Source organism: Cyprinus carpio, chromosome A2, assembly GCF_018340385.1.
Source record: "Cyprinus carpio isolate SPL01 chromosome A2, ASM1834038v1, whole genome shotgun sequence".
NCBI lineage: Eukaryota > Metazoa > Chordata > Actinopteri > Cypriniformes > Cyprinidae > Cyprinus > Cyprinus carpio.
In genome coordinates, this window is record NC_056573.1 from 14,113,158 (window position 1) to 14,131,308 (window position 18,151).

The 18,151-nt window shown below is 34.8% G+C and overlaps 1 protein-coding gene across 2 annotated transcripts in view; it reads left to right on the forward strand.

The window, feature by feature from the left end:
• LOC109069265 (cadherin-18-like) overlaps positions 1–18,151 on the forward strand; it is a 45,167-nt gene that overhangs the window by 1,804 nt on the left and 25,212 nt on the right. Inside the window, exons 1-2 of one of the 2 annotated variants that reach the window (XM_042774364.1) lie at positions 6,082–6,251; positions 15,202–15,301. In XM_042774364.1, the coding sequence (XP_042630298.1) occupies positions 6,232–6,251; positions 15,202–15,301 (120 nt within the window). In that variant the 5' untranslated portion in view covers positions 6,082–6,231. Of the gene's footprint in view, positions 1–5,766; positions 6,252–15,201; positions 15,302–18,151 lie in introns of those variants that run through there. The other variant, XM_042774356.1, reaches the window with a different exon arrangement.

An 18,151-nucleotide genomic window follows, 5' to 3' on the forward strand; every position in this document is an offset into this window, starting at 1 on the left:
GCCACTGTTCCATCCGAGCCTCACTTCATTCCAATTAGCATCGTAATTAGCAGCACTGGATTCTAATCAGTATTACAAATTTGTTTTGAAGACCTCGAGAAACCTGCAAGAATCAGTCGAGACCCTTTTGCTCTTTAAGTGCAGAACAAGGGCAGGTGAGTTATCGCTGCCTTCTGGCCTGCTGTGGTTTCAGGTGTCGCTGGAACAGTGTTTTGTTTGCATGTGTAACACCCTTATCTCTTGCTCAAGATGCTTCTTCTTTAATCTTTAACACCAGATGGATACTGTTTCTGTGAATCTATACTTAATTCACTTAACTAATACATTTATTCTTTCTGTATTCTACATAAAATTGACACTGTGACACAAATCCATAAAATATCTTGTTTTTAGAAGGCTTCATCTTGGAAACTAATCATTATATAAAACTGGTCCCATTTGGAAAATTGGTCAGGATGTCTAATACCATGGACAGATGCAGTTTGGACAGCAAATTGAGAAGATGAGTGTTAAGCAACTGAAATCTTTGACAACTGTCTGCTTTAACATAAAACACACTGGAACAGCATGAAAGGAAATGGAGCTGTCGCCCAGTATTAGTCAAAATGCACTCAAAAAGCAATTTCTTTTCAAGGCAACACAATAAGCTTGAAAGAGCGAATAAAGGCTTTGCCCTCCATCCTCCTCTTGAAAAATCTTCAGCAAGACTCAGTAAATAAATTGAATTTCTGATTGAGCAGATGGACATTATTCTCAATGAGAAGCTAGCATATTCATTTCCTCTCGAAACTAGACTCAGGCTTCTGCTTTTATTTTGCATAGTCTGAAAAAAATAAGTATTTTTGTTCGTTTTCTTTCATATGTAAACAGTAAAAAGCTCTTACACACACACACACACACACACACACACACACACATATATATATATATATATATATATATATATATATATATATATATATATATATATATATATATATATATATATATATATATATATTTCCTTTTAAAAGATGTATGATTTTAAAAGCACAACTGGCTAACATGGCTAATTTTTGTAAGGAATAAAAAATACATAGACTAATTTACATAATTAGAAATTAATTTGTGTGTAAATAGCATACATTGATGGAACTGGGACTCATTCACTGAGTTTTTCTATTTCATTTTGAGACAGTAGTTCCCAATCCAACATTTACCCTCCTGCTACTACTAATCGAGGTACAAGGTGTCATAAACAAAAATCTCAAAATTCAGTCCACTCCTTTGTGATGAACTCACTGTCCAGAGACCTGAGGCCAATGGTCTGCTTATTCTTATCAGACTGGTGCTCAATGTTGCATCAAGCCTAGTGAGTTCAGTCAGGCAGGTTCACATCAGTTATGTTTCATTACATCACAGGTGAATCCAGATTCGCAGAAGTGAGTTGCTGTATTTACAGATGTTTATTTTGAGTCCTGTGCTCATCATAATCAAATGCATATATCAAAAAGCAAAGTCTGAATTGTTCTTAATGGAGCAACTTTGTTGGTGTATTTTTATTTACATTTTATTACATTATTGTTTTGATGATTATAGTTCCAGTTCTCGAATTTCACAGTAAATCTTTAAAAAACAACAACTCATTATTCCCTCATATATGAACAAGCGCCTGTCTTTATGAGTGATAATACATTCTACTGATTCGTTCAAAAACACTGATTTATTCATGAACAAAATATGAGTGAGTCTTTGAACTGACTTTATTGAGCCATTCAGAAATGATCTTTATGAGTGATTGTGTCATTCTTTAACCTATTTGTTCAGAAACACTGATTCATTCGGGAATTAAATATGTGAATGTTTGATTCATTCAAACAATCGATTTGTTCAAAAACATTGGCTTCATTCATAAATGGACAATTACTTGTCTTAATGAGTGAGTAATTGAATCATTTTCTAACTGATTTGTTCAAAAACACTAATTCATTCGGGAATTAAATAATTAAGTCTTTGAATCATTTACTCAATCGGTTAATTTGAGAATGGGACGTGTGTTGCTCAGAAACGTGCAACAACCGATTTTTTTTTTTTTTTTTTTTTTTTTTGTCTATTTTTTATTTTATTTTATTATTTTTTTTGCGGAAGAAAAATGGATGAGGTAACTTACAGTTGTGTCTGAAATCTAAGTTACTCAGTGTTAACATCTTGTTGATTCAATTTATTGTTTCCTTGTGACTGACTGACGGACTCAGTACCCTGTTGTCATCCCTTTAGGTTATTACAGTGGTTTCGGGGATCAAAAGCACTAGTCCACTAATGCTTTTCTAAGGAAATAGAGAGCAAGAAGTCATATTTCAAACTTAAAAAGAAGTTTATGGTATCAAAATCTTTTTGATTGTGGTTATGTAATCTTTCTTTTACTTGGTTTATGAAAGATTACAATGGTGCCACTTATTCTCCTGTTATAGCTAGTGAGTTAAAGGGGTCATATGATGTTGCTGAAAAGAACATTATTTTGTGTATTTGGTGTAATGCAATGTGTTTATGCGGTTTCAGGTTAAAAAAAAAAAAACACATTATTTTCACTATAATGTACATTATTGTTTCTCCTCTATGCCCCGCCTTTCTGAAATGCGTCGATTTTTACAAAGCTCATCATTCTGAAAAAGTGAGGTGTGCTCTGATTGGCCAGCTATCCAGTGCGTTGTGATTGGCCGAAAGTCCTCAAGCGTGTGAAGGAAATGTTACGCCCCTTAACATACTATGCCGACTCCCAGGCCAGCAACACGAGACTTAGTCCAGCTGCTCTGCTTGTGCACATCCCATCATCGGTTCTCTTTTAGCAGTTCAGTCAATGTACAGTTAGGAGTAACTGAATAACTCAGGATATTGGTTTTTTTATCATAGGGGGTGTTGTGAGGGTTTTTTATAATGTGTATATTTAGTAATTTGTGGATTAGTGCGTACTGGAGACGCATAAGATTTAGTGTGATTCAGTTCAATTTGGTGAACTGGTTCGACGGGTTCACTAAGAAGATCCAGTTAAATAGAAAGATTTGTTCGTGATCCGGACGTCACTAGACGAGACAAAACCAATAAAACCCATTACAAACGAAGCATTTGTTGCATCCAGTGGGGAAATAATTACTGATTATAATGACTTATACTGTCTTTTTACGCGTTGCGTAACAAACAACAATTGGCAAATTATTGAAATATAAAAAACGTACTTACAGGCTGTGAGTCAGAAGCGCCAGACTGTCCTTGCAAAGTTTGAACTGTCCAAAGTTTGAACTGCCGCTGTGCTACAGACGCATTGCAGGCTACTGGTTCAGGAAACAGACCTCATTCTCCATAAAATGCATAGCACACATCTGAAAATTTGGGTTGGACTGTTCTGGAACAGTGTTGAAATACAACTTCACCACTGATTTGTAGTCATGTTCTCTTTTGGAAGGCCAAACAAAGTAGTTTTGCTTTCACAATGAAACACACAGTGACTCCACAACATGGCGGCGGCGGCGGCGGCAACAGCAAGAATAAAAGTTGTTCCTTCTTTCTTTGCTTGAATATTTGGCCGGCATTATGCAAATCTTCCCACATAGTGACGTAGACGTGGGGGCGTGTTAGAACGAGCTGTTTGGGGGGGGTGTTTGACTCTTAACTTTTATAAAGAATATCTCTTTGGATTTGAGACTTTAGTTTTTGCAACTTTACAGATCTTCTTTATGCACCCAGAGCTTGTAATACTCCAAAGAAAAAGGAAAAATTAAAACGCATCATATGGCCCCTTTAAATAGTCACAATATTTATACAATATATTCCACACTGTGGAATGTGGTTTTCTTCTTCTCCTATTCACTTACCCATCTGTGTGCACATTTTTTTTTATTATTATTTATTTATTTATTATTTTTGTTGTTGTTGTTGTTATAAGGCATTATAATGAATGCATAATGTATTAAAAAAAAAAACTTGTTATATGTTGTATCATCTCATGAGTAATCATAACAACAGTTTTAATGCATTATAATATTTATTTATTTGTGATTATAGCTTTTAAGATTATTATGATTTATAATGCACAATGAACACAATGCGTCCACTTAACTTACAATGGATTATATTTCCCATAGTTATAATCACTTAAATTCTCGATTCTTCTTCTTCATTCATTTTCATACAGTAATATCCATAAATAGCTCAAGAGTAGGCCATCTGTTGCCAATAAGAAAAAGAAAGTAACTGAACAAACTTTTGTGTGTAATGCATGAATGAGACAGACAATTAAAAAATAAATAAATTAATATTTTGCTCTTAGTAATAAGTATTCCATGTCATGACATTTGTGAAACTATTTTCTAATATGCACCAGTTTCCACAGTAACACGTCAAGATGCTTTTAACTAGACTCTTGTTCTGTTTTTTTTTGTTGTTGTTGTTGTTGTTGTTGTTTATAACATGTTGTTTAAATATACATTTTACCCAACAGTAACATTTGCAGCAATTGCGTTATATGGAATCTGATGTTTTGACTTGTAAACCAATGCATAGACTCCCTTTTAAGTCTTGAAGAACCTACTAAGGACTATTAAATCTAACATAATTGTTTTTTTATTCTCTTGTAGTCAAGCTAGAACAATAGTAGACAAGAGAATAATAGTTAGAAAGCTCTTCTTATCGTGTTGGTGGTGTAAAATTATTCTCTCATCATTTGGTATATCAGTGGCTCTTTCATTAAGATTATTTAACACCAAGCACTTTTAATGAAATGCATTCAAACTCATATTGCAGTGTCTTAGATTCATTCAAAAATTCCGACTGCCTCTATTTCAGCTATACTGAATTATTGACCTATGTGCACTAATGAATACATGTAACAAATGCATCTTTTGAAATGCTGAATATTGGCTTCAAATGCATTTTCTGCAAAATTCCCCAAAAACAACCAAAAAAAAAAAAAAAAACAGTGTGAGGTTCTTGGGAGATTAAAGTTGCATTCACATGTCACACATGCCATCTTCCCTTACAAACAAAAGTTAGTCTCTCAAATATCTCACTGTCAGTTTTGTTGCACCATGAAATATTTATTCTGTTCATATAATGTTAGACCCTTGGGACATGGCTTCAGCATTACTGTAACTATTTCAAACACATCTTAGAAGTGAAATGTTCAGATGTAGCAAAGGTGACAGGAAATGCCCACCCTGCTGCGTTTCCACCATCGTTTGTTTATTTGTCCTCTGCTTTTTTTTTTTTTTTTTAGAAATCCCACATTGTAGTTTCCATTAGCTTTGAGAAAGACTAACCCTAAAGCACTAGGAATTTCACTCGTCCATGTCAGTAACCCTCACGCCATCAAGGAATGAAGAGTGTGAGGGAGTTTCTCCTCAACAAGTGACAAATCTGAATTGACAGGGAGGCAGAGGAGTTGAGAGTTATCAGCTTCTTTTCCTAGGTAACCAGGGACATGCATTGATCCTTGGAATGCCATTCAGCCATTTGAATAGACTTGCCATGCTGGAGCTCTCATCACAAGTCCCTTGCACCAGCAGTCATGATCCCTGCTATTATACTAGAACAGCTGTTCCATCAAAAATGTATTAGATGTTTTGCCGAATGGCAAACGGCAAGATCGCAATGGGCTTTTAGGCCAATTTTCATATCTTAGATCTTCACGGGTAACAGCTAATCCTATCTTTTCAGTGGAATTAAAATGTGAACGCTGGCTGTGTTTCATTTCGCCCCCATGAAAGTACAGTTTGTCCTCTTTCCTTCAAACAGATGTTTGTTGGATATCTGCCATCGCCTCCAGTGAGTCTCCAGTGGACACCGGCTCCCCAACGAATCAACACATCTCGCTCTCAGCCCACAATGTGAGTGCCGTCCGACAAGTCTCTGCGACAACAAGGATTTTAATACCATGGCCATCAGCCAAGCCCTGCGAACTGGTCCGATCGGCATCTAGAGCTGCCCACCACAAGAGAAAGACCTCTGGGTGAGCGAGAACAGGAGTTCAAACATTGCGACTCTTTAACATGAGAGCAGCCAGCAGCCCTGCCTGTCTGTCCCCTCTGCTGCTGTGCCTGTGTGTGCTCCAGAGGAGCTTTGGGACCCCTTCTCCGCCCAGCCCCACATTCATCCACAACCAGACTAAACTGCCCGACGGCGACAAGGACTCGCACCATCGGCCTAAGCGAGGCTGGATCTGGAATCAGTTCTTCGTTTTGGAAGAGCACTTTGGGCCGGATGCCCAGTATGTGGGGAAGGTAAGAGCCCTAATTTTGTTTCGATCTGTGTGCAGGTGTGGGAATCGTGGTTAAAACACACAGGTGATTATCTGAAACAAACTGAGCTGTTGTGTTTTGTATGGTTTGTTGAGCGAATGGTTTCTCAAAGAGTGCTGTTCTAACTAAAGACAATGGTGGTGAATCATGTTTTTGGATTCAAATTGAAATGTGCAATGTCAACATGTTCTTGTAATCATATTTTCTTGGAAGCGAGTAAATAGTGCAGGTGACTAATCAGAAACAACATCCATGTTTCTCCGAACAGCATGTTTTTGTCAGAAAATTGATTTGGCTTGCAAATTAAAGGCTGACCCATTACATCCATCCTGCTAATAAGAGTGTTTTATTTTTTTGACTGTCAACTACAGACAAACACAAGAATCCAGAGGCCTTTTTTGTCTCTGTTTATTTCATTGTCTTCATAAACAAAGTTTTAGACAGCTAACACTTTCTTATGATAATCATTTGGAGTACCCTTTATTCTGGGACTCTGAAAGAGTCTGTGGCTTATAAACGTCACCAGAGGTAATTATTTTGCCCATTCCATTCTGTGAAGACTGGCCTATGGAGTCAAATCAATGTCACATATAGCCTACTTGCAAAAGAAATGAAGTATTGCAAAAGAAAATAAAGTTTTGCAAATGAAAATAAAAGTATTGAGAAAGAAATAAATGTGCTTTTTGCAAACAAAAATAAAGAATTGCAAAATATAAATGAAACAGAGCAAAAACAATGTTTTTGCACCTCATATTTTCCATGACCATAGCTACTAATTTATTTGCATTGCACTGCTACATTGCTACTTCTTTTTTTCTTGCAATACTTCATTTTCTTTTGCATTTTTTTTATTTTTGTTTGCAAAACTTCTTTCTCGCAATACTTCATTTTCTTTTGCACTTCTTCATTTTTGTTTGCAAAAGGTAAAAAAAAATTCTCAATACTTTAATTTTCATTTGCAAAACTTTATTTTCTTTTGCAATACTTAAATTTTTTTGCAAGTATATGTGCCATTGTTTTGACTCCATACTGGCCTACTTTGTCAGCTCTGATGAAACAGCATGTGTTTCATGGGTTGGAATAATATAGGGTGACACTGACAGCTTTTGACATTGGCTCAGTGAGGTGAAGGTTAATGTGAAGATAGCAGAGTTTATGAAGAAATGGCTGAGCAGCCATCAATTGTCTACACCTACATCCCTCAGGAACTGAGCCAAGTGTGTGTGCCATGTTTCCTCGGCACCATTGGACAGGTTTGGTTCAGATCTGCCCACTTGAGTGTAAATATGAGTGCTAGGAATAAGAAATGATTCTAGTTGTATAACAGTTCCATTTATCATGATTTTAGTATTTTTAAGAAATTAAAATATATATTTATTTCCAAATGGTGACGTCAATAACAAATAAATTTACATCAATTAAACTGACATTCTTTTAATTGCAACATTAATACAGTTCAATAATTGGCCTTAGCTATGTACAACAATATTAAACAAACAAAATACTATATGTGGTAATGCATTTCATTCCTTGATGTTTACAAAATTCTACTGAGGACCGGAGAAATCTGATTACATTGTGCTCAATCAATAAATCAGAGATATATGATCTCCATTTAGTGACTTATAGACAATAAGTAAAATTTTAAAATCTACTCTGTAACGCACAGGCAGCCAGTGTAAAGACTTTAAAACCAGAGTAATATGATCCCGTTTATGAATCCCGGTCAAAAGTCTAGCTGCCACATTCTAAACCAATTGGAATTGGATAAAGCTGTTTGACTAATCCCAGCATACAGTGAGTTACAGTAATCTAATCTAGAGGTAACAAAAGCATGAATAACTTTCTCAAAGTTTTTAAAAGAAATAAAAGTCTTTGCTTTAGACAGGAGCCGCAACTGAGAAAAATGGATGATTTGACCACAGAATTTATCTGCCTATCAAATTTCAGATGCTCATCAAATACCACACCCAAATTTTTCAGATATTGCTTAACACAGGATGATAACCCACCAAGTCAGGGAATCTGAGAGTTTAAAAACAAGAATTTTAGTTTTTTCCTCATTGAAATTCAGAAAGTTTAGCAACAACCATGCATTCCTTTACCTAAAAGTAGTATACTTCAAGTTTATTTTATTAAGTATACTTAAGTAAAGTTCAAGTATTTTTTAAGTATACTTTATGTAACAAGTATACAAATATCAGTGTTCTAGTAGTATACTTGTAAGTGTACTGTTTCAATACTCATTGGGACTAAACTGGAACACTTTCTAGTATATAAAAGTATACTTTTAAGTATACTTTAAGTATAACAGTAGCAAACTTTGAGTACACAGCTAGTTTACCTCTATGTTTGTAGTTTGTACTGCAATTATATTAAAGTGAACTTATAGGTATACTGATAGTTTACTAATTAAATACTTTGTACACTTTGAAGTATAGTCTCAGTAAACTACTAGTTTAGTAGTTTTATACTGCAAGTATACTTGTAAGTTTTCTTTAAGTGAACTTTACATCATACTTTTAATATACTACTATGTCCCTATTTAGGTTTTAATTTGTATATATTTTGTTATATGAATATCTGAACATACAAAACATCCAAAGAAAGAACAGGGTATCTGCTTGAAAACAAACAGAAAAAAAAAAAAATAAAAATATATATATATATATATATATATATATATATATATATATATATATATATATATATATATATATATATATATATTCTAGCTTCATGCATTCTTTTTTTTTTTTAAACACTTTAATGTGGGTAAGTTTAATAAAAAACAAAGAAATAACATTTTGAACAAAAAGCTGAAAAAAATACTATGAATTGGATTCAGAATGATAATTAAAACGTAGATGGAGTCGATCAACACCCCAAAGCTTGACTGTAATTATTATCTCTTCATCGGTCGACATTTTATTCCATAACGTTACAGTTTTGATGCTGTTTCATGTCAGATGATCGTGTTAGACTACATGTGTTAGTATCTGTTTTTGTTTCTTTTCTCTTCTTCACTGGAAATTCTGTGCAAAAGATGTGTACTAGCACCCTCTACCATATAATAATGAAAACACGGATTCTAGAAGCACAAGTATAGCTCAAATATATTTAGACTTTTTGTAAGTATAAGTCAAGTATACTTAAATGTCATTTTAAGTATATTTCTGAGGAGTACATAAAGCCAATTTCTGAGAAGTACATAAAAAGTAAACTAAAAGCATACTTTCCTATTTTTAGTTTAAAAGAAGTATACTAATAGCACACTTGAATAAACTTCTTTTTCGTAAGGGTTTACATCTATCAAACAGGCCAGGAAAGCATCCAGTCCATCCGAATTTCGTTTTATAGGCAAATAAACCTGTTTCATCAGCTTATCATTGGAATGACAGCCCATATTTTCTAAAAATGGAACCAAGTGGAAGCATATATAAAGTTCATAAGAGTCATTTGTTATGGATATATATTTGTATTATTTATAATTACCACCACAGTGATATAGTTTTGTTTATACTGAAATTTATCATGCATGAAACCTAATCCACGTACACACAAAAAAAATTCATGTGCGTGAAAAAAATATATATATTCACAAAAAGCAATTCACATGCGCAAAATAAAATTATATATTCATAAAATACATTTCACAAATGCAAAACACAATTCGTAGATATACAACTGTGCAAACAACCTTTGAATGTTTAAAATGTACGAGTGTATGAATGTACAAATCTTCATTTACTACGAAGTCCACTCGGATTTGTGTGTGTGTGTTTTTGAGACTTTCCTGGCAGAGCTCTCTTCCTACGTGGGTCTGTCGTACTCTTTAGCCAATCAGATGCGAGCTTACCATTCAACCAATCATATCATAAGCCACTGAGAGTGCATCAGAAGCTCGCAGGCAATCGGGGAGACGTCAAGAGAGAAGCCCATAGAAGCCCTGGCGTTACATTTTAAAATACTATACAAAATAATTAATCAGAATACTTACTCCTGCTCAACTCACGCCAAAGAACTCCCAGCTCAAGCTCGCCGTCTCTGCAAGATTAACGATGGCATTTTTGCACGCGCAGCTACTAGAAGATTTACATCTGTCAGACAGGTTGCTGACGTCATCAAGCTTAGTTTGAGTCTGCGCGTCAGTAACGGAAGTTCTAAAAATCGCTAAAAATGGGCTTTACTTGTCTCAATTGAGTTCCAATTGGGTCGCTGTGTCCATTTCTTTTACTGTCTATGGGATTACTGATGTAAAGGCTTAATTTCCGTTCTAATTAATCCATATTGCGCAAAAGGTGCGCAGAATTGTGCTCCTTGAATGCACTCTCGGTGGCTTATGATATGATTGGTTGAATGGTAAACTCGCATCTGATTGGCTAAAGAGTACAACAGACACACGTGGGAAGAGAGCTCTGCCAGGAAAGTCTCGAAAACACACACACACAAATCCGAGTGGATTCGTAGTAAATGACGATTTGTACATTCAGACACTCGTACATTTTAAACATTCAAAGGTTTTTGTGCACAGTTGTATATCTACGAATTGTGTTTTGCATTTGTGAAATGTATTTTATGAATATATAATTTTATTTTGCGCATGTGAATTGCTTTTTTGTGAATATATTTTTTTTTTTCACGTACGTGAATTTTTTTTTGTGTGTACGTGAATTAGGTTTTCATGCATGGGAAATTGTCTACGCATGTGTGAATCGTGTTTTTTGCGTGAATTATATTTGAGACTAATCTGTCTCCATAATTTGTTCGGGAATCTAATTAATCCAGTCGTACTGTATATGATTCTGAGTCACTGAAAAGAATCAGATCATAAGAGTAATTTGTTCTGGAGTCTGACTACACTGGTTGTGCTGTAAGATTTTGATTCACCGAGAAGAACTGACTCATAAGAGTCATTTTTTTCTGTAATTGGATTGGTGGTTGCACTATATGATTCACTGAAAATAACAGATTCATTTCAAGAGTCATTTGTTCTGTAATTGTACTACACTGGTTGTGATGTATAATTTTGATTCACTGAGAAGAACTGACTCACAGGGGTCATTCTTTCTCTAACTAGAAAACTTCTTCTTCTTTTTCTTTTTCTTCTTCTTCTTCTTCTTCTTCTTCTTCTTCTTTTCTTTTTTTTCAGGAAACACTCTGTGATTTTGTTTCACTGAACTGCGCTAACTCATAGGAGTAATGCTTTCTGTGATTGGACTACTGGTTGAGCTGTATGGTTTTGATTCACTAAGAAGAACCGATTCATTAGAATCATTTGTTCTGTAATTGCACTTCACTGTGCTGTTTTGGTTTTAATTCACTGACAAGAACTGACTCATAGGAGTCACTGAATCACTGAGAAGAACTGAATCATTTGTTCTGTAATTGGACTACACTTGTCGAACTGCATGTTTTTGATCCACTGAGAAGAACTGGCTCATCTGAGTTATTATTTTGGGAGTCTGACTACACCAGTTGTGCTGTACGATTTTGATTCACTGAGAAAAACCAACTCAGAGGAGTCATTAGATCAGGAACTGGACAAGACTAGTTACATCATAAGTAGTCTTTTTAAACATAGTCTTTAAAAGTCGCTGGAGTCAATTCAACGGAGCTCTTCCTGCAACAGAGCAGACCCAGTTAGACCCTGTCTGGGAGACTTTTGACTAACATCAAGAAGGAAACTCAGTGTGACAACATTATTACTTGTATTGATCCACAAAACATGAAGCCAAACAGTGCCCTTTTTCTGCTCACATGGATGCCACTTAATTCTGTGCTGCTGTGGTGTGACATGTCTGTAAAAGATTTGAGTGAGCTGAATATTTTCTCTGAGACCTTCTTAAACTGCAGTGACAGAAATGGGTTGAGGCTCTCAGTAGCCTCCTACACTCCTCTCCACTCATTTTTTTTTTTCCCACACCTCCTGCCTGGTCCCTCCAGACCACCATTTTTTTTTCTTCTCTCTCCACTTCAGTGGTCAGACAAAAAGAGGTTTTGGGGCCCCAGGCAGACCTGTTCTACTAAAACCCTGCCTGTCCTCAAATATCTCATGATAGGAACATAAACTATGTTATTTTATAAAAACAGATTTGAAATTTCAGTAGGACCAAATTTTGTGTTTTAGAAATGGAGCATACAGAGAGATATTTGGTTAGAAAGAAATGATCCTGAAATGTGTTGGCTGAAAAACAATTCAACACCCGCAGAGCTCTGGAAACTAGCGATGTTGTTGCTGTTTGGTCAACACAGAAGAATTTATGGTAAATTACAAAAAGCACATGAATAAGGTATGATTTTTAAGGTTTCCTAATGATTTCATTGATTATTTTTACTAGGTCAATGTATTTTTGCCTCATTTTCAAGGGGAAGGATTTAAACAGTGTTAAATTTATTTATTCTATTTATTATTAATTAAATAAGTTTACATGGGTTTTGTTGTAATCATAGTTTTTGTCTTTTGACATCAGTATTTCATCATAATTGCATTTATTAATTTAGGTAAATTTTACTGACTAAAATCACATATGATTGTAGTCTATTAAAATAACAATGTAGTCGATAGTAACATGCAAAATGACATCTAACTTAGCAGACCAAATTTTCAATCAAGAGGACCCAAAAAGGGGACAAAATCTAAATATGTATAAATATAAGTTTTAAGTCAAAACATGACTGTTAATTAAAAGTAATTATCCAAGTACCGGAATGCATCTTTCACCACTGAATCCTTTAGCAAACACTATAATGTGAATTTCAAAAGAGCATCAGCCAAAAGAAAAGAAATTCTTAATATTTTTTTTTTCTTTTTCTTTTGTCAAGTAGCATTATGCTCATTGTCTGATTCTTGTCATAGAAGTGATACATCAGTGGTATCCATTGGTTACACAATCTACACAATAGCAGATGAAGTTTCTGACTGAGCGAGAGACACAACACTCTCATGAGGTTCAATTCAGCTGCTCTTTGATTTATTCCACGCTTCTCTTTTATATCAAATGAATGATGTGAAAATGTTGCCAGCACGTACTCGAGCACTTCTTCAGTTTGAGAAAAAAAAGTAAAACTGCAAATATTTGTTTAGTGTATTTTTGCCTAGCAGATACAATTTGTTCTTCATACTGTAGATTATTGCTGTGGTAAATATGCTCCCTTTTCATGTGGAAAAGCACATACACTCACACACATCCAGAAAGAGATGCATACGCACACAAAAAGCTTAAGCTTTGAAATTTGTAATAGAGAGCTAGCAAGCTGCTGGCACTCTGGAAGGTCTCTTTCTCTGTTAATCTCTTTACCAGCAGACTGGTAGCACACATTAGTGTGAGTGTGTGATAACTAGAGAGGGTCTACTACAGTAACGTAAACTTTGGAGTAGAGGAAGACAAATAGAAATCAGTTCGCTGCAGTTCTATTGGAGTCTGTTCGGCTGATGAATATCTGTCACGGCAGCTTTTAAGATGGAGGATTATATTAAACCACTCAGCTTCTTCTCACTAATGCCAAATTACCAAACTCAGAGCCGCCCATGCACGCTTCCTTATTCTGACGTGAATGGCTCTTGGTGCAGTGTAAAATTGACCTTTCCATCAGCACGCCGGCTTTAATTTGTGGTTAGCGGCGAAGGCTGAGCCCTGATTTAATCAGTCCTTTCTTTCTTGTAGCGTGGGTAGTTTATCAAGCCCCTGCACGAGGCAACCTGTGCTCTCAGGTCTGCGGCAGCAGTAACCGCAAACCCTGCATCATGGTCATGTCTGCAGAGAGAATTGTTTTCCTTGTATATGTTCTTTCAGTGCATTCTTAATGCAGACATTCCTATGAATATTAAAAAGACTGTCGGAATGAGGTCGGTCGAAGCAAGACACCACTAATGAGAGGCTTGTTTTAACAATATAGGGCATTGTTTCTTCAAAGTTTCATTTATATGTTTGCGCACTAATATGCACTCTTGAAGGGATAGTCCACCCCAAAATGAAAAATCTGTCATTTACTCACCCTCAAGTCTTGAATGACTTACTTTCTTCTGTGGAACATAAAAAAGTTATTTAAAAATGTTGGTAACCATGTTGGTTTTGCTTTCTATTGACTTCCATTGTATTTTTTTGTCCATGCAATGCAAGTCAAACTGCTTGATTACCAACATTCTTCTAAATACCTTCTTTTTTTCCCACAGAATAAAGTCATATAGGTTTGGAACAACACAAAGGTGAGCAAATGATGACAGAATTTTCATTTTTGGGTGGACTATTCATTTAAAGTCAGCATGACATGGAAGCTGCAGTATTTTCTTCTTTATTGTGAGATCAGAGTGAAACAAATGGGAAGTGGGGGGGGGGGTATTTTTGTTAAAGATTACAAGGGCAGATGAATTTTATAAAATGATGTGCACAGATAAATCATTTATAATAAACACTGCAGTATTCCATAAATCAATAAGAATTCAGTTTTGATTTCATGCTGGCTTTAAAGCACTGAAATGTTCATGCTGCAAGATTCAGTAGCGTCACCTCATAGCATGCACACATTAAAAGACTTCTGACCCATAATAGGTGCTCTAATGGATCTAAATGCATCACTTTCGCACCATAATAAAATGCCTTAGAGCTCTGAATGAAGCGTAGACAAGTGTGGGTGTGAGTATGTATGTGTTTGACAAGGTGTGCAAACACTCAGTGGTCACCATTATAATTTAATGGGACAATGTAGTCATAGCCGGATCAGTATGCTAATCATGCAAGACGTGCAACACACCCAGTTTGTTTCAAATGGTTAATGAGTTTCATTGTGCTCAAGTGTTTGCTTTCATTCATAATCCTATTAATCGCTTTTGATGCATTTGTATTTTCTAAGCTTGGTGCTTTTAGATTTGAGTCTATATCTGTCTGGCAGGTTTCTCAAAGCCTTTCATTTGTGTGATAATGTTGTGCAGGGGACCAGCATCACACCTTCTGCTGGACGAGTCAATGCATTCTACCCCTCCCCCCACCCCCATCTTAAACACTTCATTCCTCCTTCTGAATTTTCTTCAGGTGATGATAATTTTTGTCTTCTTTTTAATTTTAATCATCATCATCATCATCATCATCATTTTGTTTTCAAACATAATTTATTGTAATTTATAATGACAGTAACAATAATATTTTTAATATTAATAATAATACTTATAAATAATATTTATTCCCCCAAAATTACCTTATTTATTTATTTATTTATTTATTTATTTGTTTATTTATTTATTTATCTGTTTACAATTTATTGATTAGTCATTGTAGCTCAATCAATTTTACTTTGCTAATGCAAAATATTTCTAAATGACAGTTATTTTTCTAGAAAAAATAAATAAATAAAAAATATGCATGCAATGTAATGGCTAAACAGTGGTTTGGCTTTTGATTTTTGATTTGACTAACCAATAGCTTGGTTGGTTTAAGTGACATCAGCAGAAAGAAAAGTCATTTTTGATTATGAAAGCAATCACCCCAAACCAATCATTAACCAAGTAACATTAACCAATCATTAACAATAAGACCAGGACTAGGCAGTAAATAGTCAATTTAGTTTTGAAGGTATTTGCAAGACCTTCACAATCATCTTGGTTTATGTGTGAATAATTTTGGGAAATATCAGGACTAGGCAGTATATATATATATATATATATATATATATATTTATATATATATATATATATATATATAAATACATACATATATATATATATATATATCTTAACAAACCTTTACTTTATTTATCCTCAGTTTAAGGAGTTCTTTGGTAAGGTGAACATGATTAAAATATTCAGTCCTTCTCTTAGGGGAACCTAATGTATTCAGAGAAGTGAATGGTGCTTCCAAAAATATCAGAGGCAAGTTCAAAACAAGGGTTACTCTTTTTTGAAGTACAATGTAGGAGGATTCTCCAAGCTCTCACACTGCTGGATGCAGCAGGTGAACATGAGCATACACAGCGGGATGAAAGAAGCGTTTGGGTCTCAGGTTTAGCTATGTGCATAAGGGCGTATTTTTGGTATGGTTTAATATATGTCCTGCTGCATTGCAGCAGTAACCAGGCGTATACTCAAAGTTTTGTAGATAAAGCAATGGCCCCCTTAAATAGTGTGGTTTCAGGCCCTCCTGCCATATATATCTGTAAAGGTGAATGTCCCTCTTAACCAGGGGGAAAAGGTATGGAATGTGAACGACATTCTGACTAATTGTTCACTGTGGTGGGATTACACAGGCTGCCAAGAATTATGGGAACACAGTAGGAAAAAGAAAGCTGCTTAAATAGCAACCCAGCAACATGGAAAGTAAGTTTTTTTTTTTTTTTTTCTCTCTCTCACACCAAGGGCCATGCTCTGCCAATTCCTGGTGCTCATTTTTTTTTTTTTTTTTTTTTTTTTTTTCAAGGCCTCATTAGTGATCATTAGCAACTTAAACGGCAGCATTTATTGTTGGATAAGTGTCATGAAAATAGCAGTATTTCTCTGTTTCAGGTGATGGTCTCATCCAGCTTCCTGTACATCCCTAGTTGAAGCTTTCTGCTGTTTTGTATGCATATCGTTTTGCGGTTAGTGTCACTGTAGTTGCACAAGCATAGCATATGAGATACTAATGAAGCCTGTGCCACAGATGGTTTCATATATTGATTTTACACTAAAAGCTGACATGAACAGAAGTGATCCTTCATGATGCATCTCTGTAAACATATGGGTCAATTACATACAAGAGTGTCCATGCTAAAGAAAATGAAAAATCTTGTTTGAAGCTCGTGCCTTACGCCTGTTTCACACCTCAAGCGTGAGCTTCGCGTCAGCTTCACGTTAGCATAACTAGCGCCATATCACTGCAGCTGCATGCAGACTTGTGAGAGTATTCAAACTTGAAGCATTTGTACAGCATCACTGAAGCAGCTCCAAAGCTACATATTTCTACATAAGACAACTATAAATTTGTTTTTAGAAGTTGGTCAGTTATAAATTTTTTTTGTATTAGTATTATTAGTTTTTTGTTATGGTGGGGATTTGCATTTTTGTTGTGGTTTTCATGTGAAAAAAAAAATATGATCTGATATCTTGTCGTCTTAGTTATACTTCGATATAGAACATGCTGTTTTTAATGTTTATATATATATATATATATATATATATATATATATATATATATATATATATATATATATATATATATATATATATATATATATATATATATATATATTATTTACACTATACTTTATCAAAAACCGAATAATTTAATATAAAAGTTTAAATTGGTAAATCTTCTATACATAATTATTGATTCTTGATTTTCTTTTCTGACATAGTCTAAATCTTGTTAAAACACACTAGCCATGCTTATTCTGTGCATATTTAGCTCCTTTTGTGTGAAATAATATATATATTGTTCATTGAAAGTGGGCTGTCACTTTAATTGAGCATGAGCATCACAGCAAAAATAGACTCAGTGATAAAACCATCACTTCAGCACTGCTCACGCAACGCTCCTGCTTGCGGTGTGAAACCGGTCTTAGTCGTGGTTTTCAATTTTTCAGTTTCAATTTAATGTCTCTAAAATGGCATGCTATGTAACCATTGAGTAAAAAGTAATAATATATGTCCATTTCATTTTGAAGACAGGTAATTGTACACGATCATTATTTTCAAAAAATGAAAAAAAAAAAAAAAAAAAAAATTCCCTTAACAACATGCACCAATTCACAATAAGTAGGCAGTAAAGAGTACATTTATTTATGAAGGTCTTGTAAGATATTCACAATCATCTTGGTTTATGTGTGAATAATTATATGTGAATAATTTCGGAGAAGTTGCTCCACATGACCACATGACTTCATTGGTGAGATTATTTTATAAGATTGTACCC